Here is a 26,733-nt window from a genome sequence, read left to right as displayed (position 1 = left end):
GAAATATAAGCCCCTTGTTCAGAGGCAAGCTGTAATAAAGCGGACTGTGAGAAAATGGTCACAGGAAGCTGAAGAGGCTCTACAAGGTTGCTTTGAGGCTAAAGACTGGGACGCACTGTGCCAGCCACATGGAGTGGACATCAGTGCCATGACTGAGTGTGTAACCGACTATATAAACTTCTGTGTGGATAACATCATCCCCACCAGAACCGTGAGATGCTTCCCCAATAACAAACCTTGGATCCCCAGTGACCTGAAGGACCTGCTTAACAAGAAAAAAAGAGCCTTCAGACAGGAAGACAGAGAATTATTGAGGAGTATACAGAAGCAACTTAAAGTCAAGATAAGAGACAGCAAGGAGGTGTACAAGAAGAAGCTGGAGAGCAACCTCCAGCAAAACAATATCAGAGATGTGTGGACAGGGATGAAGAAGATCACAGGCTTCATGCAGAAGGATGATCAGACCAATGGAGGTCTGGACAGAGCCAATGAACTGAACACATTTTTCAATAGGTTCAGTTCAGAAACAAGCTTCGCATCCTCCTCTCCTGCTCACAGCCAAACAGACATTCCACCTTCCTTTGACCCACAAGACCCACAGCTGTCCAGTAACACCTCACATGTTTTATCTTCCACCTCAGTCGTAGACTCTTCTGCTTCTACAGGTTTGCCTTCAACCATATCAGAAGATGCTGATGCTTCCTTTGCTTCCCCCTTCCACCTGTGTGTCTCAAAAAGTCAAGTGAAGATGCAACTAGAGAGACTGAATCGGAATAAGGCTGCAGGTCCAGATCATGTCAGCCCTAGAGTCCTGAAGGCCTGTGCAGAGCAGCTCTGTGGAATTCTGCAGCACCTCTTCAACCTTAGCCTGGCCCAGAAGAAGGTTCCGGTGTCGTGGAAGACCTCCTGTCTTGTTCCGGTACCAAAGAAAATTCACCCATCAGTCCTCAATGACTATAGACCTGTTGCCCTGACATCCCACATCATGAAGGTCCTAGAGAGACTCCTGTTGGCCCACCTGAGTAAGCAAACAGTAAACCATCAGGACCCCCTTCAGTTTGCTTATTGCTGTGGAGTTGGAGTTTAAGATGCCATCATACACCTGCTTCAACAAACCCACTGTCATCTGAACAAAGCCAGCAGCACTATGAGGATCATGTTCTTTGATTTCTCCAGTGCATTTAACACAATCCAACCAGATTTCCTTTGTCAGAAACTCCAGAAGACTCAGGTGGAGACCTCAACAATCTCCTGGATCAAAGACTACCTGACAAACAGACCACAGTTTGTGAGACTGAAGGGTTGTGAGTCTACCCAGGTAGTCAGCAGCACAGGAGCACCACAGCGGACTGTACTCTCACCATTCCTTTTCACTCTGTACACCTCAGACTTCCAATACAAGACAGACTCCTGTCATCTGCAGAAATACTCGGATGATTCTGCAGTTGTGGGGTGGATCAGAGATGGACAAGAAGATGAGTACAGGAAGGTGGTGGACCGCTTTGTGGCATGGTGTGGAAACAATCATCTCATTTTGAACGTGACTAAAACAAAGGAGATGATTGTAGATTTTAAGAGAAACAGGAATAAGTCAAAAACTATTTCCATCATGGGAGAAGAGGTGGAGGTGGTGGAGGAGTATAAATACCTCGGTGTTCACCTGGACAACAGACTAGAGTGCAACTGTGAAGCCATCTACAAGAAGGGACAGAGCAGACTGTACTTCTTGAGGAAGCTTAGGTCCTTTGGTGTTTGCAGCAAGATGCTGCATATCTACTATAAGTCTGTTGTGGAGAGTGTGATCTCTTCTGCCATCATCTGCCAGGGAAGCAGCATCAGAGCCCGGGACTTAAAAAAGCTCAACAAGCTGATAAAAAAGGCTAGATCTGTACTGGGGACTCCTCTGGAACCTCTGGAGATCATTGTGGAAAGACAGATTCTTCATAAAATGAAGAACATTATGGAGAACCCTGAAAATCCTCTTCATGAGACTGTCCTACAACAACAGAGTGTCTTCAGTCAGAGGCTTCTTCAGATCTGCTGTAAGACGGAGCACTACGGGAGATCCTTCCTGCCCACAGCCATCAGCATCTACAACGGCTCTTTGAAGAAACCCTCATAATGAGCTACAACAACATTTAATTTCCCTTTGGGATTAATAAAGTATTTTTGAATTTAATTTAATTGAATTTCAATATTTTGAGCAAAACTGTGCTCTTACCCTGCTAATTGAACCTTCACACTCTGCTCTTACTGGTGCAATGTGCAATCAATGAAGACTGGCTACCAGGCTGGTCCAATTTAGCCATGAAACCTCCCACTCTAAAATGACAGGTGTTTCAGTTTCATTGTCCAACCCCTGTATATATATAAGCAAGGTCTATTCCAGGCTTTGTGCTGATGACTGAAGAGAATTCTGCAAGTTATCTGTCAGGTTTAAACAACCTACAATACTTATAACAACACAAAAAGAAAAGAGAGACAAAGTATTAGTTATTTACTTGTACGAGGAGAACGGTCAGAGATATGTTCAGTTACAAGTCTCCCAACCATTCTGAACAACATCTCTCCGAACCCCCTTTTTATTTAGGATGGTCCCTAGTTACAATGAACATTAATCTCTAAAGGATGGGAAAACAACAGCTGCATCGTAAACAGGTCATAAACTTCTTTATCTTTTAACAACACATTTCCCACAGTCTCCTCCAACTTGCAGGGTCAGCTCTGCCCTCTTATTCAGTGCAATCAGCCCCTCTTTATGACCTCCTCAACTGGACTGCTTCCTTCTCTGCTAGCTCAGCTCCATTTACGATCTTTGCCTGCAGACAAAATTACTCACACACATCTTGAATGATTATAAGATAAAATAGTTAAAATAACACAAAAGGAACAGAATATAAGATAATAGAAAAAACTATATGCAATTTTTCCAACATCTCCCCACTGTTTGTCTTATATTTGCTCATATTCTCATATCACTTAAACAGCCACTTCTTTTAGATTTTTAACTGCAAGATCATTTTTCATGAGCACAAATATAATTACACTCAGAGGTACTTACTGACATTTAAATCACAGATCCATATAGAAATGGATCTGGGTATACATCAGAAAAGTGATCCGTCACATCCTCATCACCTCCATCATCCTGAGGTTTATGTAACGGATACAGTTGGGTTATTTTGTCTTCCATAGGAGAAATAGCTGTGGTGATAAGACGGTTAAACAGAGAACGGAGGCAGGGTATACAACAACATCCACACAATGTCAAAATTGCAGCAAACACTGCAAAGGAAATTATTACTGATGATACTAAAATTTTATACTTCCCAAACATATCCAGCCAGGAGTCCCACATCGAGGTGTCTACTCCAGAATGCTCTTTCATTTTGCCATTTAGAGATCTCAAACCCTCTATGGATTTCATTAGACTGCCATCAGCCGCCGTGTTGTTAGGTATAAATGTGCAACATTTTTCTCCAAAAATGGCACAAACTCCTCTTCTTTCTGCTAACAACATGTCCAAAGCAATTCTATTCTGGAATGCCATCAGGGAAGTTGAAGCCAATTGTTCATGGACAGTTCAAACCCGCTTTGTGTCCAATTTCCTAGTTTTTGTACACTGTAATGGATATAATTGATCCTGTCTACATTTATGTTCAACGTACACCACCAACAGATACTTGATTCAAATCCTGCAGCTACTTGATCAGTTAATTTATATTCATCTGTAGCATCTATGTATGTAGAGTCTCCCTCAGTCTGCCAAGCTACTTCTCTGCACTTCCTATCACACCAATCATGTGGATTTAACACTAGATAGTCCATCTGTTACTTCATCTACTAACATAGGATATAACCATAAAGTAATTAAGCACAGAGTCCTGTTACTTTTGAAGGTGATCAATCAAACAACCTGTTGTCATCACCCCACCACCAAATGTCTCCTCTAGAGACTGGTTTAAAACACTTATTTACTTTTACAATTGTAATACACCATGCTGCAATGAGATTTCCCAATTTATTACCTCTCTCTGTCATATTTATACATGTATAGTTTCCAGTGGTGACCCGCTTATGGAAAACTGATTTATCCTTATCTGCTCTAATTACAGGAAAAACAGAATCCTTGTGCTAACACATTTCATTAGGATTAGTTTGATTCATTACTTCCATCACACAGAGTTGTGGTATCATAGCTGGAATTATTTGTAACAAAAGCCTGGAACCCAAACACACAACACAATCTCTTTTAGTCATGTTAGCCGCTAGCTCTACCATCAATAACCAGTTATTATTTGTTCCTAACAATCCTGTAATAACCTGGAATTTAGTCATCTGTAGTTAATCTGTACTTTTACTCTCTTCGCTCTGTTACCTGTATTGCATTATCAGCTTTATGGAGCTTAAACAACTTCTTTTGATGACTAGCATAAGCAGTGGTGCCCACTCTGGTGTCCAATTGTTTCTTTCATCAGCTACTATCATGGACCATGAGGTGTCTCTTCTATCATTAGTTAAGTACCATTTATAACTTCTATAATCCTGCCCTTTCCTTCCTCATGTGGTCAAGCTAATGAGTGGGATCAGCACCACAGATATGGTTTTATATTTTACGCACACTTGAATGCCATAAGTATAAGAAGTTTGTTTAGTGCACATAGTTAGGTTATCTTGCCTTGCTTGATTTAGCGCTACTTGTTTCATATGACTCATAGCAGATGTTGTTTCATTCTAATTCATCTTAACTGGTTCCCAGAAATACCAGAAAAATAAAAAATCAATATGAGGAAAAATATAAACACCCAGCATCGGAAAGCATTGCTCATCCATCTAGAAATCATTTTGGCTGAAATGTTCACTCCTCTTAATTGTCTTCACTGACTTTTGGGTCTCTCCAGCCTCTAAATGTCTGGGTCCACCCTATTATCAGTCTATAAATCACTTCCCCTGACGGAGCTTTCAACCGAAATTATCTTTTTACAATGTGTAAGGTGAATCCAGGTTGATCTCTCAGTTATTTTTACTGCCCTGGCAGTGGTTAATAATACCTAATATGGGTCCTCCCACTTAGGTGAAATACCAATGTTTCTTCTTTACACTCCTTATTAACACCCAGTCTCCTGGTTTCACTAGTTAGTTTTCCTGCTGGGAAAGAGAACATTTCTCATAGTTAAAAAAAATTTATGTTGCTTTTCTAGCATACTCCTCATATAATCAGCTAGGTTGACTTCTTCATCTAACTCCCACTTATTTTTGAACTGTGGTAATCTGTATGGTCTTCCAAATAACATTTCAGAGGGTGTTAACCCTGAGGTGCTTGCAATGTTTAGTTAGAAATAGTTCTATCCGTTTAGAAAATGCATCTATAATGACTAAACAAAACTTTTTCCCTTCACTGTGGTTTAACTCAATAAAATCCATATGAATTGTTTGAAAAACGTATCTTAGTTTTGAAAATTGTCCCCTTTGTGGTCTTAAATTCCCTTGTGGATTATGTGTTACACATGCTAAACATGTTTTACAAAATTTTTTTTTTTTATAAGAATTTTTAGAATTTAATCAATATGTTATATAATATTAATATATCTGTCCTACTATTCCCCCCTGTTGAGACATTATATAACACGATGGCTCAAATATTGTTTCCATTTATAGGTTCTATGGTAGGACAGGTTTATTATCTGGTCAAATATAGTTTTCATCTTTTAATGCAGCTCCATGTTTTTTCCACATTGCTATCTCCTGTAGTGGGCTTTATTGTTGCATCTTTTCTAACACTATATCCATTGTCACCAATGCATATCCTGTTTGTGTCTTCTCCCTCTCATCTTTTTAGAGAAATTATTCACATAAACTATTTCGTGATCCTGCAAATCACTTCTAATTTGTTCTTTCTTTTTTTTTTTTCTAATTCTGCAGTATTAATGCTGAAACTGCATGGGAAACTCTTAAGGTTAAAAGGTGAAACAACACTATTGTAGCACTGCAACTGTCATTTTAGGCTGCAATTACAGCTCTCACACAATATGGTTGCACACACGCAACACTATCTAGTTTTGAAAAGAAATAGGCTATTGTTTTCATTTTATCTCCATGTTGTTGAACCAGAACTGAAGTCATAAAATGTCCCTTGCAATCTACCATTTGAACAATGGTTTACTATAGTCTGGTAATGCCAAAGCAGTACTGGAAACTAGAACTTGTTTTATGCTGGTAAATGCTTCTTCAGCTTCTACACTCTATCTTAGTTCAGACATCATTTTCAGCTCTTCCTCATACATTAATTTGTTTAATGGAGCTACTATTTCTGCATAATTTGGCACCCAGTTTCTACAATAATTAGTTAGTCCAAGGAAGGACATCATTTGCTTTTTTGTTACTGGTTTTAGAACTTGTAATATTGCAGTCTTTCTTATTTCTACAATTGTGCGTCCCCCTGCGCTAAGATTGTGGCCTAGGTATTTAACCTCATTTTTACACAACTAAAGTTTCTTTTACTGACTTCGTGTCCCTCTTCTGCTAAATGTTTTAATAATACTATTGTATCATTTTTACAAGTCTCCTCAGGAAAGGCTAATAGCACATCATCAACATATAATCAACTCTGACTACCTCCTGGAGGGTCAAACTTGGCCATACTTGCACTCATTACCTGAAAGTATATAGTTGGACTTTCACAGTAGCCTTGAGGTAGTCTGGTATAAGTATATCTTTGTCCCTCAAAGGTAAATGCAAACCAAAACTGCCTATCTTTCCTGTTGATGGAGCTTGTTTTTTAACTGGAAAAATGGGGGTGTTACGTGTTGAATCCTCGCATTTTATTATCACCCCTGCAGTTATTAAATCCTTTATTACTGGTTTTATTCCTTCACGAGCATCATATTTCAAAGGGTATTGTTTTACTCTGGGCCTGTATTCTGTTTTTGCTCTAATTTGAACAGGTAATGCTCCTTTTACTAAACCCACATCAGTAGGATCTGTTGACCATAATTTATCAGGGACTTCATTCAAAAAACTGTTCCTCCTGTTCAGTAAGGAATAATTCTCATTGTTGTTTTGTATGCAAATGTATCCCTTCCTGCACTGTCACTGTCCAAAATAATAATTTTCTAATTAATCCTGTGGATGCACTAGTTTCTGTATTCATTAAGTTACCATGACTTTTGTAGGAGTTACTTTATTTAATGCTTCTTCGTACGTTTTATCTGGTCCAGGAGTATTTTTATACCACATGGTAATATGTAGATCATCTGGTGTCATCTGATCTTGTAGTTGAGTAATGACATTTCTTCCTTCTGTTAGTAAAGCTGTCCCTACGTCTAGGGGTGGCTTATTCAGAACATCCAGTTAATAGTGGTAATAAGGTGGTCCTACTCCTTTTTAACATCAACACCCTGATGTGTATTGTCTGTAATTTCCTCTGCTCACTCCTCTCTGACCCCCATGATTTTTGTCCTCTGCCTCTAAATTGTTTCTCTTCCTCTGTTGTTTTAATAATAAATCTGCTCTTCTTCTTCTTCTTGCTGAAAAAAGGTGTTGCCTATTTAATTATTTATTTATTTATTTCCTTTTTTTTTTATCCTTCATAACTTTTTCTGCATGGAGGGCATGATTTACATAGTCTTCTAGATTTGCTGTGGGGAAACCTATAAAATATCTCCTTACCCAGGTATTAATTGCATCCCTGGAACCAGCATGTAGGGCATTTTTTAACTGCTGTTAATAAGCTCCTTGCTCGTCTTCATCTTCTTGTAGACCACTATGTATTTTAAACACTTTTGTCAGTCTAATCCTATATTCTTCAAAAGGTTATTCCTCTTTTTGTTTCACTCTGGTTATTAAAAAGAGTAAAATATTTTCTAAGGTTACACAGAAAAAACCATGTCATGCCATGAACCTCCATGACACGCTGTATCAACAGCCTTCAGCGTCTCAAAACAATAATAATAAAAAATAAACACAAATAAAACATACATGAGGTACAGCCATAGTGGGGATGGATTTATTCACCAAAGGGACTCATTTTAGCTAATCCAATCCTGTCGAACCTCATCAGATCTTTGGTACAAAACAAAAACTTTCCACCTACTCTTTTACTCCCTTTCTTCTGTCCTGCTATTCCACTTTGCAAATCCATCAAAAATTATTTCTTAGCCCTCTGACCTTTTCTGCTTTCAACAAAAACGTCCATTCTTGTCTCCTGCATCACATCTCTCTCTTTTTAGTTATTTTTAAGCAATAATCTACATCCTCATAACCTTCTTTGTCCATTTTTCTTAAATCACGTTTACTTTTAATGTCAGTCAGTCAGTCATTTTCTACTGCTTATTCCATAGTGGGTTACGGGGGAGCTGGTGCCTATCTCCAGCAGTCTATGGGCACGGTGGCGCAGTTGGTAGCTCTGTTGCCTTGCAGCAAGAAGGTCCTGGGTTCAATTCCTGGCCTGGGGTCTTTCTGCATGGAGTTTGCATGTTCTGCCCGTACATGCGTGGGTTCTCACCGGGTACTCCGGCTTCCTCCCACAGTCCAAAGACATGCCTGTTAGGTTAATTGGTAACTCTAAATTGCCCTTAGGTGTATGAATGAGTGTGTGCATGGTTGTTTGTGTGTTGCCCTGCGATGGAATGGTGAGCTGTCCAGGGTGTATCCCACCTCTCGCCCATAGACTGCTGGAGATAGGCTCCAGCTCCCCTGCGACCCACTATGGAATAAGCGGTAGAAAATGACTGACTGACTACTTTTAATGTACTTTTAATTATTGCATCCTATAAATCACCAAATTTTTTAGAGTTTAAACAACCATCATAATGATATGAGGTTATCCATTTATCTAAATATTTTAATTTTAATATTTCAATTTGATCCTGCGCTTCCATAAATTTCCAGTCTTTACATTATTATTCATTTTAGTGTATTTAAATCTCCCTTTTCCCATTTCTTTTATTTAAATTTGGTCCAGCATATAAATACCTAGGGTATTCTAAATACTGGATTATTCAGTAGGGTGACAGAAAAATCTCCTTTTGTGGTAATTCTCACTTCAACTCTTTCAAGTGGAGAATTCTTGCCTTTACATCCACAAAAGTTAGTCACTTACAATCCCACTGCTTTGGTAAGAGGCAAAACCTAGTGGTTTAAATCCTCCATTTATTTCTCACATGCACACATTTAAACGCGGATTTTGCTTAGTATTTTCTGTTGTTTTTTTTTAAATACTTAAAGGTGAATTTTTTTTTGGTATTTTTTGTTGTTTAAAATACTTAAACGCGGATTGTTCTTAGTATTTTTTGTTGTTTAAAATACTTAAACGCGGACTCCGCCGTTCTCGAAACACGGAATTTTAGTATTACTTTCTTAATACTTATACTTTAAGCAGAACTCCGGCACATTGCTGTTAACCTCGGAATTTTCTGTATTTCCCCTAATACTTTAAGCAGGACTCCGGCGCACTGCTGTTACCTGTTAGTACCTAGGATTCACAGGGTTTGTTTACTTCACGCAATGACCCCCAGTCATTCGTCACACTTTTTGAAATCTAGATTCAACTCACCACTTTGTCCTCTCCTCTCTCTCAGAGTTCCGTCAGCCGTCAGATCCCAGCGGGCGGGCCGAAATCCAGTCCCTCAAAGGGTCTGTGTGTCTTCCTGATGAAGACAGCCGTGCGCACGGTCTTTCCTGGAATCTACCGACCCGCTGGAATCATCAGGCGTAGTTGGAATCCGGCTCGAAAGGACCAAATTAATGTCAGGTTTAAACAACCTACAATACTTATAACAACACAAAAAGAAAAGAGAGACAAAGTATTAGTTATTTAGTCGTACGAGGAGAACGGTCAGAGATATGTTCAGTTACAAGTCTCCCAACCATTCTGAACAACATCTCTCCGAATCCTCTTTTTATTTAGGGTGGTCCCTAGTTACAATGAACATTAATCTCTAAAGGATGGGAAAACAACAGCTGCATCGTAAGCAGGTCATAAACTTCTTTATCTTTTAACAACACATTTCCCACAGTCTCCTCCAACTTGCAGGGTCAGCTCTGCCCTCTTGTTCAGTGCAATCAGCCCCTCTTTATGACCTCCTCAACTGGACTGCTTCCTTCTCTGCTAGCTCAGCTCCATTTACAATCTTTGCCTGCAGACAAAATTACTCACACACATCTTGAATGATTATAAGATAAAATAGTTAAAATAACACAAAAGGAACAGAATATAAGATAATAGAAAAAACTATATACAATTTTTCCAACATTATCTTTTAAAAAGACAAATAAATTATCAGGAACAGTGAAATTATACATATACTTTGTAAAGGACTATGTTAGTGCACCTTTATGGGTGGTTTGATAATGAACACAGATGTTACAATTTCACTCTGAGCTACAACGTACAGAAGATCTCAATTTGATTAGAGCCTTCCTTTAAGAACTTTAATCATAATCTCATAAAGAATAGTTTAGAAAGAAAACCTACTGTCTGTGAGGGTCTGGGAGACTCTGTCTCCTCATTTTTGATTGCCTGCTGCTTGACCTGCTTCACTCTAGGGGGCAACAGAGCATGGTGACTGGAGGTGTGACAAGTGTTTCTCATCAAGCCTCATCATCTGAGCACTATAAGAGAAGCCTGCTGCCAGTATTTCGGCGCCTGAGTGTTAATCATAAGTGGTGACTGCTGTGTCTTGGAGCTCCTTCCAGTTAGCTACCTTGTTTCCAGTCGCCTCCAAGTATACCAGAGAACCTATTCTGACAAACTCCAGCTGGCAGCATTCTGGCTCCTCTTCCGAGAAATCCTGCAATGAACCCTGCTCACCCTCTGCTGTGCTCGATAACCCAAGTGCCCTCACTAGTGACATACTTACCTAGCTCCTGGAAATCACTTACCTCAAGCAGACGGTTGACAGCTTGGCACCGATCCATCATATGCAGCAGTACTCCTCACTCCCAGACGCCGTGTCGTTTGTAATGGAATTTTCTTATCAAAGTGTGAGAGAAGTTGACTCACAACAAGAGAAAATCCGGACTTTGCCTTTTTAAGTTTTATTCAAAGGCATTTCAGCGTTTGAAAACCCTGTCACTGAGGTTAGTCAGTGAAGCAGAGCCCCGATCAATATTTACACACAGTATTTAAAGAGTATGTGGGTGTTACCTCAACTTCAAAGAGTCTGTGTTTTATGGCCCTAGACCCTCCTCGGGTCAGGGGTAACAAAGTTATCTACGAGCAGACCCATCTGCTCTTCCTGAGACATCACCCTAAAGCATGGGTTTTAACCATTAAACTTCTGATAATGGTTTTACAGACCAACTCCTCTAGGGTAACAAAACACAGAGGTCAGAGGGGAGAGAGGTAAGGGAAGTTCAGAGCATTAAAAAGAATGTTTCCACAACACCTTCTTTCCCCACTGGCGGTTCATCTACCTTCTACCTTCGAGGTGCTCCTGGTCCCAGATTCCTGCAAAACTTTATTCTTACTGTTACAATAAACCTGTTAAACCTTCTCCTGTCTTCTGGTTGTGTTCTGCATGTGGGTCAAAGCAGTACCTAAAACAATGACACTGTCAGCTGCGATAGGCAACCAGTCCCTGTGACACAGGATAAAGCATAAAAGAATGGATAGATTGAAAGAACATAAAAAAAGAATGCTGGAAGAACTTCCTCTTAAATAAATGTTACAAACCCATGTGGAAAAAAACAACTTTCTCCTCCAGCCAACAGTGAGTGTTGTATAAAGGAACTGTTTGGTGAAAAAATGAGTCCCAGCAATAGTTATTAAAAATGGCTTTTAAGACTTTTGTTCATTTTACCATGTAAATATATTTGCATGATTTCTTGCTGCTACGATATACATGTAAAAACCTCCTTTAAGGACACTTTGTAAATTTGATTTTTCTCTTATTTTGAAACTTTGTTCTGTTTATCTCAATTTCACACTGATCCAGTCCCAACCCCTCCCACCTACTTTACCAAGGTACTGAACTCCACCACTGTGCAAGTCCTCTGGGAGCTCCCTGGTAAGCCGGGGAAAGTTGAGGGCTTCAGACTGTCCTTTCACAGAGTCCCCCACACTGACTACCATGAACCAGTTGAGCTGCCTTTTCATGCCAGTGTTCACACCATATCAAGCCTTGGTAAGAATGTGTGGCTCTATTTATTCATAAATTAATTGTTTTGGTGTTCAACGATGGTATTTTGTGCTAAAGCATGGTTACATTAATGATGTATTGCTGCAAAGAGAGTATTTGCTATAATTGTTGCTCCTTTAATTAATTAATAAATTATAGGTATGTTGGCTTGGTGGAACTTCAAAATTGATATGAGTGCATTTCAAACAAACACTAACAAAACCTATCTACACAATCTTAATAATATGGCTTGACTGAAAGACTGAAACTTCCAAACCCAATTCCATTGTAACATGTTTTACATGAAAGTCATTTTCTAAGAAAACTAAGAAATCTCAGGAAAGTCAGGAGATGATCAGTCAGACATAGTCAGTTGCAACTGATTAAAACACATTACCAACTTTTAACTATTTGCAATCTCCAGATTTGCAGGTTGAAATATACATATTAAACATATAGAGGACCAATGAATTAGAAGACCAATGAATCCACGCCTTCAGCATTCGTTAAAACAACTGAGTATTTTGATCTAAACAGAGCATTGATCTCGAATTATTTTTTCAGATTGAACTAGATTTTGCACCCTCATAACAGGATGATGTGGAAAGGCATAAAACTATGTAGTATATATGCTGGGAAGACTGATAACGCAATGGGTAGTAGGTGTTCGGTTTGCAGATGCATTACTGGAAACCGAGAGAACTATTATCTGATTTATTCTTTTTTGGGAACTCTTCCTCTTGTGGTGGATGCAGTTGATTTTTTTTTTTTTTTTTTTTTTGACAACTGTCCTCTCCGGTGTCAGATGCTGTGCAGCTTGGAGGATTTTTCCTAATACTTTCTATTTTTGGACATTTGTTATGATGCATTGCCATGGCAATGGGGTTGTTTCTTACAACCGAGAGCAGCTGATTGATATCTCAAAAGCTCAAATAATACTGCAACTACAACCCCAAATCCCTGATGAGTTGAAAAGGAGACGCCGTGGATGCAGAGCAGGAGCTATGAGAAGAGAGAGAAGGAGGAAGTTCAAACCATCTCTTCCGTCGATTATGATGGGCAATGTGAGATCGTTAGGAAACAAGTTGGATGAACTTCAAGCCCTGTAAAGGACCCAGCCAGAGTACCGGGCATGCAGTATTACGTGTTTTACTGAGACATGGCTGCAGGATCATATCCCCGACTCCAGCATCTCTCTGCCGGGCTTTTTAACCATACGAGGAGACAGAGATTTAAAGAGGAGCGGCAAATGTAAAGGAGGTGGACTGGCAGTACTTGTGAACAACAGATGGTGTAATCCAGGACATGTTACTGTGAAGTGTCATCTCTGCAGTCCAGATATTGAACTGTTGGCAGTAAGGTTTCGTCCATATTATTTACCCAGAGAGTTCATCTGTGTTGTTTTGGCAACAGTTTATGTTCCACCTTCCGCTGTTGCCGACACTGCATGTGATTCCATCAGCTCAGTTGTTGCTAAGCTACAGACACAAAATCCCAATGCTTTTGTGGCAATTTCTGGTGATTTTAACCATGCTTCACTCTCTGCTACACTTCCAACATTTCAACAGTTTGTCAGCTGTTCTACCAGAGAAAACAAAACATTGGATTTGTTTTATGCAAATGTCAAGGACTCATACATCTCTACAGCAAGACCTCCTCTAGGCAAATCCGATCGCAATCTTGTTTTTCTCTGCTCGAAATATAAGCCCCTTGTTCAGAGGCAACCTGTAATAAAGAGGACTGTGAGAAAATGGTCACAGGAAGCTGAAGAAGCTCTGCAAGGTTGATTTGAGGCTGCAGACGGGGATGCGCTGTGCCAGCCACATGGAGAGAACATCAGTGCCATGACTTAGTGTGTAACCGACTATATAAACTTCTGTGTGGATAACATCATCCCCACCAGAACCGTGAGATGCTTCCCCAATAACAAACCGTGAATCACCAGTGACCTGAAGGACCTGCTTAACAAGAAAAAAAAGAGCCTTCAGAGAGGGAGACAGAGAATTATTGAGGAGTTTACAGAAGCAACTTAAAGTCAAGATAAGAGACAGCAAGGAGGTGTACAAGAAGAAGCTGGAGAGCAACCTCCAGCAAAACAATATCAGAGATGTGTGGACAGGGATGAAGAAGATCACAGGCTTCAAGCAGAAGGATGATCAGACCGATGGAGGTCTGGACAGAGCCAATGAACTGAACACATTCTTCAATAGGTTCAGTTCAGAAACAAGCTTCGCATCCTCCTCTCCTGCTCACAGCCAAACAGACATTCCACCTTCCTTTGACCCACAGGACCCACAGCTGTACAGTAACACCTCACATTTTTTATCTTCCACCTCAGCCCTAGACTCTTCTGCTTCTACATGTTTGCCTTCAACCATATCAGAAGATGCTGATGCTTCCTTTGCTTCCCCCTTCCACTTGTGTGTCTCATGAAGTCAAGTGAAGATGCAACTGTAAAGACTGAATCAGAATAAAGCTGCAGGTCCAGATGGTGTCAGCTCAAGAGTCCTGAAGGCCTGTGCAGAGCAGCTCTGTGGGATTCTGCAGCACCTCTTCAACCTTAGCCTGGCCCAGAAGAAGGTTCCGGTATTGTGGAAGACCTCCTGTCTTGTTCCGGTACCAAAGAAAACTCACCCATCAGTCCTCAATGACTATAGACCTGTCGCGCTGACATCCCATATCATGAAGGTCACAGAGAGACTCCTGTTGGCCCACCTGAGTAAGCAAACAGTAAACCATCAGGACCCCCTTCAGTTTGCTTATTGCTGTGGAGTTGGAGTTGAAGATGCCATCATACACCTGCTTCAACAAATCCACTGTCATCTGGACAAAGCCAATGCACTTTGATTTCTCCAGTGCATTTTAAACAATTCAACCTGATTTGCTTTGTCAGAAACTCCAGAAGACTCAGGTGGAGGCCTCAACAATCTCCTGGATCAAAGACTACCTGACAAACAGACCACATTTTGTGAGACTGAAGGGTTGTGTGTCTAACCAGGTAGTCAGCAGCACAGGAGAACCACAAGGGACTGTACTCTAACCATTCCTTTTCACTCTGTACACCTCAGACTTCCAGTACAAGATAGACTCCTGTCATCTGCAGAAATACTCGGATGATTCTGCAGTCGTGGGGTGGATCAGAGATGGACAAGAAGCTGAGTACAGGAAAGTGGTGGACCGCTTTGTGGCATGGTGTGGAAACAATCATCTCATCTTGAACGTGACTAAAACAAAGGAGATGATTGTAGATTTTAAGAGAAACAAGAATAAGTCAAAAACTATTTCCATCATGGGAGAAGAGGTGGAGGTGGTGGAGGAGTATAAATACCTCGGTGTTCACCTGGACAACAGACTAGAGTGGAGATGCAACTGTGAAGCCATCTACAAGAAGGGACAGAGCAGACTGTACTTCTTGAGGAAGCTTAGGTCCTTTGGTGTTTGCAGCAAGATGCTGCATATCTTCTATAAGTCTGTTGTGGAAAGTGTGATCTCTTCTGCCATCATCTGCTGGGGAAACAGCATCAGAGCCAGGGACTTAAAATAGCTCAACAAGCTGATAAAGAAGGCTGGCTCTGTTCTGGGGACTCCTCTGGAACCTCTGGAGATCATTGTGGAAAGATGGATTCTTCATAAAATGAAGAACATTATGGAGAACCCTGAGCATCCTCTTCATGAGACTGTCCTACAACAACAGAGTGTCTTCAGTCAGATCTGCTGTAAGACGGAGCGCTACAGGAGATCCTTCCTGCCCACAGCCATCAGCATCTACAACGGCTCTTTGAGGAAACCCTCATAATGAGCTACAACAACATTTAATTTCCTTTTGGGATTAATAAAGTATTTTTGAATTTAATTGAATTGAGTTGTATGACATGACAAAATAATTCAAATACTAAAAAGAATTACAGAAACCATGGCAACAAAATAATCAGATCAAAACACTGAACACAACAGAAACCAATACTAGCAAGAATCCAACCAAAAACAAAATACAAAAACCAGAACAAGTCAATAACAGCATAAACATATTTGTTTATTTCTTCAGAAATGAATTTAGATGAATAAAAAGGACAAACTCTGATTAGTGTGTTCGGTAGAAGTGAACCAAAATCTTTCTCCTGTCAGGAGCGCTATTACTAACTCATAAGTAACCCCATATCGCTCTCTTCATTTCAGAGCCAGGAGCTGTGTATGAAATCAAACTGGTGGCCTACAATGGAAATGGTGAGAGTGACTGCACCAAGAGGTTGGTGTCGCTGGCAGAGCAAGACAAAAATGACGAAATTAATGGTGACTGTTCAACTAGAAAACACAGCTCCTTTTAATACCATTTTAATACATTTATCAACCAAAATATATGACATGCCTTTCCTTTTATATGTATTTGTAAAAGGAGGAAACAGTCTATGTCAGTGCAGGGATGCTGAAGCCTCTCTGGGCAGCATCGTTATTGGTATCCATATTGGCATGATCTGCATCATCTTTTGTGTCCTCTTCCTTGTGTTTAGATACCGTCGTAGGTAAGAGCCAACATTAATGCCTTTCTTTCCTCTGTTCTCTAACTGCTATTTTGCTCTATATAATACTTACTCCCACTTATATAATCCGAATCAACTTTACTGGCCAAGTTTGTTTGCAAAAATGAATATAAATATACGAATTTGGAAGAAAATAAAAATAGAAATTGTTTTAAAGATAAATATACAGTATTACTACAAATCAAGTTTAATTAGTGCAAATATGTATAGCGTTGATTCCCAGAAGAGTACCTGGGTAGTCTTACTGTTAAATGTTTTCGTTTTTGCAAATAGCACTCTGTAGCGCTTTTTGGTTGAGCCAAACCACACAGTGATGGACAAACACAGTATAGACTGAATAATAACTGTGTAGAAAAAGACCAGCAGCTCCTGTGGCATATTATGCTTCTTGATTTGCTGCAGGAACTATAGTTCCTGCTGAGGCTTCTTCCAAACAGTGTGTTGTGATTATGAATATGAATATATTATTTCATATTTAATATTAATACTTTAATATTTTATTAAATAATATTTCAGTCTGTTAAGGGATGTCCTGTGAATACCAGCCCAATAAGGCGGTGGTATTAGGACAAAACTGATAGGGATGAGCCAAGCTCTGGCATTACTGAACAGCAAAACTCTGTACACACACAGAATGTCAAACATATTTCAATCAACAAACTCTTTGCTATGCTAAAACAACCTACCTAAACTACCAAACAAAATGAAAGAATAAGGAAGACCAATGGGCTATGTACAATATAACCAAGTGAATCAAAAATGGTTGAAAACCATGACCTAAAGAATGATGTAATATTACAATGCAATATTTTTGTCTGAGAACCAAGGATTATCTTGAAAAATCTGGAAATGAAGTTAAATTAGTCTTGGAACTAACTTAGGCAATCATTGGTATACCTTCAAACAACCATTCACAATGCAAGATCAGATAGAACATTATTATATATTTTAAATAATGATTTGCTGAATAAAACCAACCTTCTGGAGTCTGTGAGTTTTTCCTCTATATCTGTTATCAGGTCAGCAAGCTTTTTCTGAAGCCCTGAAATGCAAGCATGTAGTGGGATAAAAACACTCGCCAAGAAGAGAAACTCCTTTGGTGAATAGAAAGGTTCACAGCTGATAAAAAAGGACTCCAAGGGTAGATGACTTCTGTCGCAATGTGACATCTGTATGCCAACCTTCATTTATATAAAAACAGTTTCCACCTCCTCTTTTGTTCCCAGAGAGCTCCACAATGTGGTCTGCTCAAAGAAGCTGGATGCCTGGCATTTGTAGTACACATTCTGGGGGAGTGCTCTGCAACCCAAGCTGTGGCGAAGCCGTGGACAGCATGTCCCAATTTTTTGAGTTAGGTAGCAGCAGTTTGTCTATTTTGTTAGCCAGGGAGGGCAAGGGTGTGCACAGTTCCTCTTGTCGAAGATTCATGAGTCTGGCCGAAGAGTAGTAGCAAAGAATAGAATAAACACACAAAAGAACGCAAATACTACAAAGCACAGCACTGAGGCTGCCATGCATGGTGCCATCTTGAAGAAAGTATGTTATATGATTATACCATTTTTTATGACCTTGTACATTGAAATGGACCTGGTCTTAGCTACAGTAATAATAGGCCTATGTTATCAGTTATTCATTTATAGCTATTTATCCATGTTTCTATTTCAATTTCCAGCCTATTTTGCAGTAAAGGGTCTCAGGGAAACTGGCCGGTACCAAGAATCCACGCAGAACACAACAGAATCCCTAAAGATGGAGCAAACTACTACCAGGCGGAGTCTGAACCTCAGGTGCTTTCTTTTAAATTGTTTGAACACCTTTATATATGTTAGGAAATGGCCACATTACATGTGGAAGTATTTGTGTTGATGTTGGTGTTGCCTTTTAAAGCAAGACCCCTACGTTCTAGCAGGAGTTGTAAACAATATTGCTGTTTTCTGCAGCAACAACTGCAGAAAACAGCAAAGGTATAAAAAGTAAAATGATCACTGGCTTTGAGAAATAGATACAATTAAAATACAACTTCAGTTGTTGGTCCACGTTGATACTATAGTTTTAGTGAATGTGTGAGCTGCTTATGAGCCAAGGGCTTTTGTTATGAACTGCAGTATTGCAAAGTTTTATTGTGATTTAGTGGAGAAAAATTTAGAGATGTCTGATTGCTGATCTCAGCCAAAAGGTGATGAAGAACACTTAAGTTTGTGATATCACCAGATTGTATAGATAGGTAGTCACAATTAATAAGGTGATGTGATGGTCAGGTGAAAATGCAAGCAGCAAGCAACTAAATTAGAAAAAAAACTAATTAACATTAACCACAATTGTAATTATTAGCTTTTTAACAAAATGTGATCTGAAGTTTAGCATTACCTTATAGTTAACTAGTAAATACTCCCAGATTTATTCCTTTATGTGTTAGCTGCTATGTCAGAAAGCATATTTTTGGAATGTACTATGGATTGTTTAATCACCCAAAACGATGGGACCATGTGTGAGACACTATGCAAGTATCACAACTGAGTCCAGCCAGTGACAGTTTTTGATTTGGGCAATATCCTTTCTTATAAGGAGTCTAGGGAGTTCATGAAAACACCAGACAAAAAGTCATGTTTCAGTTCCCAAAAGGTTTTATATCCATATCTACCAGATGAAAATTATTTATATAAAACACAAGGCTAACGTGAAAGAGATCTTTTGTGTATTTTTTCAGTTGTGTGTGGTTAAGCTGGTGGAGGAGAGGCACCCAGGAAGGGTTTTCCTAAGACACCATTAATGCCAGAAATGCCACTGAGACAAGTTGTTCTAAAATTGGGATCCATCACAACTGGCTCTAGGGTTTTGTCTTATTTTCAGTACAAGCTGATTGTTGTCAGCCATATCTTTGTCAAATGAATTACTGAGATGTGTGAATGCAGCAGTAGCCATGCACTGAGACATTTAAAGGAATAAATGGAATGTATAAAGTGGGGTTATTTGATGCTTTTATCCATACTCAGGACCTTAGTTGTAGCAGATAGAAATGTTCTCAAAAGGATTTTGCAGCATTACTGTATGACTTGTAAATTTCACATATTTACAGTTTATAACTCAGTGTGCTCTCTTGTCTTTTGATGTGTTGTGACTGTCCATGTCAGCAGATTGTCTGTCCTGCACGCTGCCAAGTTTTCATTGAGCAGCATCCGTTGGGTGTGTCTGGCATGGGAACTGGCTGACATTGGTCAATATTTCAACTTCACCTTCATTAATTTTCTTACTTACAACTCTGTCATCCAAGTCCTGGTAAAAATTTGTATAAATTCTCCAAAATCTGCTGCTAGTAATCTGAGTGTTAGCTTGTAGATTAGGACGTACTCCGGACATTTACAAGCCAGACCCAGACTAAAACGTATTGCCTTTATTGCCTGTGCAGTACATGTACGTTATTACGAATTAACTTGCATGTATCCACAGAAAGTACTGTTAGTGCTGAATATGACAAAATTTGTTTTATCTGTAGGCCTACTACAGAGACACCTTTGCACTCACAGTTTGCTCTATAACCAAAATATTATATCCTGCAGTGGAAAACTGACATATCAGGGTATGTACTATGGTTTAAAACCACAAACTGAAGCCATATTTTTTCATATGCCTGAGACTATAGTTTATGTATGTTGTTACAGCTTTTCCTTAAGTTTCTCTAACATAAAAAGCAAGAAAAAAAAAACAGTGACCTCAGCAAACATTTTTTGGAAGATCTAATCAAAAATGTTTACTGATTTGTTTAACCCAAAGGCTAGGATAAAAGGATTGGAAGATTTTCTCCAAAGAAAACTATCTCATTCTGATGCAGTGTGTGATGGTAACCCAATAATACTGCTTCAATCTACAAATTCATGTTTATCTACAAAATAAATCTAGTAAATAACAGTTATTTTTGACCACTGCCAGTCACTCTACCATGCCAGTCACTGAGCATTCCTGTCCAGAGAGAATGACTACCATGGAGACCATATGCCATCTGTTAGCGTTCTTCAAAAAAAGCACAAAGCTTTACTGCACCAGAAGTTGAAATGAGCCTTTTCTCCTGCTCAAGCCAAGACACCTGATGTTTCCTTCAGTTTTCTATTATGAAGCAATGCCAGTGTCTGTCTTAAAATCGGTTCCACTAAAGACATCATTAGTTGTTTTATGTCATGGAAAAGATGGATTGCCAAGAGTGCTCTACAGAACTTTGAAGACAACAATTCAATTTTTTCATGAATTCATTTGTGTCTGCATAAACCTGATGGCATCCCAAAGCTGTGGCAGAAAGGCAAGTTTGAGGCACCACTAGCAAATTATCCTTACTGATTTTTAACAGCTTGCCAGTGACTAAGGGGGAAACTCACGAAGCTTTATGGTGAAATTAACCTGAATACCTGAAAAAAGACTGTGTATCACCAGGAAAAGCTTTTCCAAAAAGATCCGTGGAAACCAAGATGAATGATATCCAAAGATGTAAACATTAGATTGATTTACTTTTTGTTTCTTAGAATTCTCCATCAGATATATATACATTTTCTTTCAGTGTTATGTTGTAGGTGTTTGAATGGGGTCACCTACTGTCTCTATAAGTGCTTTAGCAGAACTTTAACCAAATGAACTTGATTTAATTTCTTGATTTGATTTTCCATATGAAAACCTTTAGTTTTCAAGCTATTCCAAGTGAACCCCCAAACGAAGAACTGTTTTTGTTTTGTTGATTCAAATATTTTACTTTTTTAAGAGTGACCAAATGTTAACATATTGGATATTTTTAAAACCCTATTTTAGCACATAAGGGAAGAATGGTGTTTTAAATAAATTAAATTTTTGCCAAATATTTGTATTCTGAAGAAACGTGCAACCAAAAACCTGTATTTCTTTTTTTTTTTACATTCAAAGCCTTTACCTCAACATGTTCTCCTTATCCAATAACCAGAATAATGCGTACATGAAGAACAGTAAATATAAATGGCTCACATAGATAAATAATTGCAAAAGGAGTTGTTCTAAGAACAGTTTTTGGTAGCAAGGACCACACCAGAGGTCAATCCTTGGTAGTTCGCCAAAGAAAACTAAGCAAATCACCTGCCAAATAAAGATCATATTATTTCTACATGTTTATACACATATGTATGTAAATATATACATGTATACACACACACACACACACACTCACATATATATGACTTGCAGAATAGGGACTCAAAATTTTAAAGGCCTCAGGGTTTCTTCTTGCCATTTCTAAGTGTCTGAGGTTAAGCAGACCATTGGGAATAAAATCTATTTTCATCAGTTCCATTTTGTAAACAACTGAAAAAGCTGTCAAGCTAATGTGAAACCAAAAAGTAAATTTTAGGCATAAAACCCAAAAATTCTGTTTGTTTGTAGTATGAAGAGGTGTATTGGTTAAACTAGTTGTTTAAATCAAAAACATGTTTTTGAAATGTTTCTTTTCTATGTCTACTTCATTTCAGCTAATTATTCTGTTTCTTGTGTTGTGCACAGAATATCCTTGTAGAAATTTATGTCTTCTTTTAAAGATTTTTCATTCTCAAATTTATTCTTGGAGTTGTAAATGTTTTGTAAATATGCTTAAAAATCACTGGTGGTATTACCTTGTGAGTTTTCCAGAGACACATTATAAAACACTTTAACAATTCAGTTAAACTCACATTTTGTTATGAAGAACCAGAAAATTAACAAAAAGAACAAAATATCTATAAAAAGTTAGAAGATTATAGAAAAGTAGAAAGAGACAGTAAGAAAGAGCTTTGATTATCCTGCTGCATGTTTTCTAAAAGTTACTTGCTCACTAAAGCTTTAAAACTGTGTCACTTCTTCCCAGTTTTTGCCCTTTGGCATAATTGAAAGGGATTTGGAAAAATAAAAATGAGGCTTTAATAGAGACCAGTGTTTAGATTTTTCTTTACAATATAGAACTTTGACACTTTAAACCTTACCCCATACATTTACCCCTTACCCCAAACACAGGTAGGCAGGTCTTCTGAATCAAAAATATTTAATTTCCTCCAAACTGCTAGGTGTCTGTATGAAAACAAAACAGCTGTATCGGAATTTCTGTAATATGTTTTGATTTTTTAAATCTTATTCTGACATGCTTAAAACCAAATAAAGAATTTTTGCTAAATCTTTTTTGATTTGTTGTTTGTTAAAGGATTTAACATATTACCTCAAGTAGGAGAACAACATGAAAATAGTTAATTAGTTAGAGGAGATATATTTTCAAACATTTTTAATTTGTTGAGTTTTCCCAATATTCTCGTGCTCCCTTCTCTGTGGGATCTGCTTAATGTATGTTGATGATTTGAAGGTAGATTTTATTACACTGGACAGGCAGCTGCTGTGGCCAACCTACTTGAATCTTCATGATGACTACTTATCTGGCCTATGTAGTACCATGTCATCCCAACTTTTTTATGAGCACTTTACAACAGCTCCACATAAATGGGTACTACAAACGTATCTAAAAATACAATATAAAAAACCACCATAACTTCAAAATGGGTCATATTGAGATTGAAAGTCAAAAAATAAAAATCGGTTTTAAGTTGAGTGATTAAAGTGGACAGTGAAGTGGCCTCTCTAATGCTACTGCAGTAGGTTAATATATTTCTGTCATGTTTTGGTTTTAAAGGACTCAAATCAATAGCAGAGCAAAAATCTGTTTGGATGGTTTAATAAGAAAAGTTAAGGAAAAACTTGAGTTTTGCACAAAGAAACATATAAGATTGAAATCCTGTAGGCTCTGGGAACACTGAGTATCAGAGGCATGAATTGGAGGATCCAGTGGAGAGCAAAGGGAATCAATGAGTATATATACACTGAGGCAGTGGTAGAGAAATGACCACCAAACCAGAAGAGCAAGTCAGAGCGAATGAATACAGCTGAGGTAGAGAGAAGGCAGAGTAATGAGGGAATATGTAGAGTAGCTGAGACAGAAGAAAAGAGCAGAGTGGAGAAGGGGGTACAAACAAATAAACATGAATTGAGCTAAACAAGAAACACCAAGGATAAATGTCAGAGATCAAATGGGGCCCCGTTTCAGGAAGCTGGGTTAACAAGCTCCGAGTAGAAAGCCCATACCTGTTGTGGTGGCCACACGGCAGTGTGTGTGTGTGTGTGTGTGTATGTGCTTGGTTTTTTAACAGGTGCTGGAGTACTGGTGGAGGTGACAGGTGTTCCCTATCTTCACTGATGAGCTTCGGTGTATTTAAGCAGCAGGCAGCCAGCATCTCACTGCTCGAGTGTTAGCCCTAAGTGGTAGAGATCCAGCCTTCTCATGTATAGTTAAGTATTTCTCGTTTTGACTTTTTGCTGACCTGCTTGTCTTCTTGTATCCCAGATCGAGACTACCCAGGCTGGATCGCCGCCTTGCTTTGTTAAAGCATATTTTTGGAGTACCTTTGCTTCACAGTAGCCATGTCATTATTGTCCTACTGGACTACCTTGCTGGCTGCCACCAAGTGCTTCCTGCCTCACACCGATTCCACAGAACCTGTCCACCCTCCACCTCTCTCAAGCGACCCAGCTCCGGCACCGTACTACCACTCGTTATTGCACACTCCTGGTTTGGAAGCCTTCGTACTCACCGCACTGTGTGCTCTTTTTGGTCAGTCTGAATCCCTCTCCTCCTGGCGGAGAACTCACCCAGCCTAGTAAGGAAATGCTTATTCATTAATCCGTCCTTAGTTTTACTCCTACTTACTGCTCGCTTCTTCTTTACAGCCTACCCCTCCATGTACCAGAGCGCCCAGTATTCCTGTATTCAATAAACTCATTGCAAACTTTCCTGTTTTCTCTTGAGCATTTCCCGCATGTGGGTCAAGTCGGTTTACTAAACTATGACAATACCCTGGGTAGACCTACTCCACAGTATCATTCCCAGGGTTTTCGGTTTCAGAACATGGGGTAATGCTTGGATTACTCGACTCTGAGTCAAGTTCGCTCGGAGTTAAGCACGAGCAAGAGTAAATAAGAATCAATGGAAGGCAGAAAACACAAATCACCATGGCAACGTGAGGAAATAAGAAGCCTCTTGACCATTTAATTAGAAATATTAATGACAGCATATGGAGAATATTAGCACATATTGAAGAAGAAAAGCAATACTGTTGCTGCTGCAAAAACAGCGAGAGTTAGTGTGGCAGAGACCAAGTCCATGCGTGTGATTTTTTTTTTTTTTAACCGTGTCCTGTCTGGCAGAGTAGCGCTCAGAATTGTTGTCTGAGTGTCAAGAAAAAGCCCGACAGATAACCTTTCACAAGTGGAGCATTACAGCTAACGCTTTAAAGCTCTGCTTGATATTTATAAAAAGAAACTTTATTGGAAACTGCTTTGGGATTATTTCAGTTGCTACGGACACGGAGACGGAGATGAAAAGAGAGAAAAAAGAATGAAAGAGAGAAAGGGTGGGCAAAAAGGAAAAGGGGCTACCGCACTCCTTCATCCCCACCGCTGTCTGTTCAGTTCAACTGTATAATGACTAGTGCAACACCCTCTGTATTTCCCCTACTTGTGTTTTACTAAGAGCTGCTGTGACAAGTTTATTCTCCATTGTGAGATCAGTAAAGCCTATCTTATCTTATCTTGTCTTCAAGTGTTAACAGATACACAGATGTTCTATATAGGGCCGCAGCTATCACTTACACTCACCGAACACTTTATTAGGTACAGCTGTCCAACTGCTCGTTAACGCAAATTTCTAATCAGCCAATCACATGGCAGCAACTCAATGCATTTAGGCCTGTAGACATGGCCAAGACAATATGCTGCAGTTCAAACCAAGCAGCATAATGGGGAAGAAAAGTGATTAAAATTACTTTGAACGTGGCATGGTTGTTGGTGCCAGACGGGCTGGTCTGAGTATTTCAGAAACTGCTGATCTACTGGGATTTTCACACACTACCATCTCTAGGGTTTACAGAGAATGGTCTGAAAATGAGAAAATATCCAGTGAGTGGCAGATCTGTGGGCACAAATGCCTTGTTGATGCCAGAGGTCAGAGGAGAATGGCCAGACTGGTTTGAGCTGATCGAAAGGCAACAGTAATTCAATTCAAATTCAGTTCAAAAATACTTTATTAATCCCAAAGGGAAATTAAATGTTGTTGTAGCTCATTATGAAGGTTTCTTCAAAGAGCCGTTGTAGATGCTGATGGCTGTGGGCAGGAAGGATCTCCTGTAGTGCTCCGTCTTACAGCAGATCTGAAGAAGCCTCTGACTGAAGACACTCTGTTGTTGTAGGACAGTCTCATGAAGAGGATGCTCAGGGTTCTCCATAATGTTCTTCATTTTATGAAGAATCCATCTTTGCACAATGATCTCCAGAGGTTCCAGAAGAGTCCCCAGAAAAGAGCCAGCCTTCTTTATCAGCTTGTTGAGCTTTTTTAAGTCCCTGGCTCTGATGCTGCTTCCCCAGCAGATGATGGCAGAAGAGATCACACTCTCCACAACAGACTTATAGAAGATATGCAGCATCTTGCTGCAAACACCAAAGGACTTAAGCTTCCTCAAGAAGTACAGTCTGCTCTGTCCCTTCTTGTAGATGGCTTCACAGTTGCATCTCCACTCTAGTCTGTTGTCCAGGTGAAGACCGAGGTATTTATACTTCTCCACCACCTCCACTTCTTCTCCCATGATGGAAATAACTCAAATAACTCAAATAACCACTCGTTACAACCAAGGCATGCAGAAGAGCATCTCTGAATGCACAACACGTCGAAACTTGAGGCGGATGGGCTACAGCAGCAGAAGAACCAGGTGCCACTCCTGTCAACTGAGGCTACAATTCGCATAGGCTCACCATAATTGGACAATAGAAGATTGGAAAAACGTTGCCTGGTCTGATGAGTCTTGATTTCTGCTGCGACATTCGGAGGGTCATAATTTGACATCAACAACATGAAAGCATGGATTCATCCTGCCTTGTATCAATGGTTCAGGCTGGTGGTGGTGGTGGTGTAATGGTGTGGGGGATATTTTCTTGGCACACTTTGGGCCCCTTAGTACCAATTGACCATTGTGTCAATGCCACAGGCTACCTGAGTATTGTTG

General features: G+C 39.4%; 1 protein-coding gene and 1 long non-coding RNA gene across 2 annotated transcripts in view; both read left to right on the top strand.

Moving 5' to 3' along the window:
• si:ch211-57n23.4 (immunoglobulin superfamily DCC subclass member 3) overlaps nucleotides 1-22,769 on the top strand; it is a 65,563-nt gene extending 42,794 nt beyond the window's left edge. The window contains exons 10-14 of the mRNA XM_047383111.1: nucleotides 11,937-12,125; nucleotides 16,296-16,409; nucleotides 16,513-16,639; nucleotides 18,330-18,444; nucleotides 19,792-22,769. Of these exons, the coding sequence (XP_047239067.1) occupies nucleotides 11,937-12,125; nucleotides 16,296-16,409; nucleotides 16,513-16,639; nucleotides 18,330-18,444; nucleotides 19,792-19,866 (620 nt within the window). The 3' untranslated portion in view covers nucleotides 19,867-22,769. The remainder of the gene's footprint in view (nucleotides 1-11,936; nucleotides 12,126-16,295; nucleotides 16,410-16,512; nucleotides 16,640-18,329; nucleotides 18,445-19,791) is intronic.
• A 1,179-nt stretch (nucleotides 22,770-23,948) lies between these two features.
• On the top strand, nucleotides 23,949-24,469 carry LOC124878829. Its single transcript, XR_007040865.1, has 2 exons — nucleotides 23,949-24,336; nucleotides 24,407-24,469. It is a non-coding gene; the product is annotated as an uncharacterized LOC124878829 (long non-coding RNA).
• The last annotated feature ends 2,264 nt before the right edge of the window (nucleotides 24,470-26,733 follow it).

The sequence above is a fragment of the Girardinichthys multiradiatus genome, chromosome 13 (genome assembly GCF_021462225.1).
Source record: "Girardinichthys multiradiatus isolate DD_20200921_A chromosome 13, DD_fGirMul_XY1, whole genome shotgun sequence".
NCBI lineage: Eukaryota > Metazoa > Chordata > Actinopteri > Cyprinodontiformes > Goodeidae > Girardinichthys > Girardinichthys multiradiatus.
Note: the sequence above shows the minus strand (reverse complement) of the source record. Positions and strands in the feature narration are given on the sequence as shown.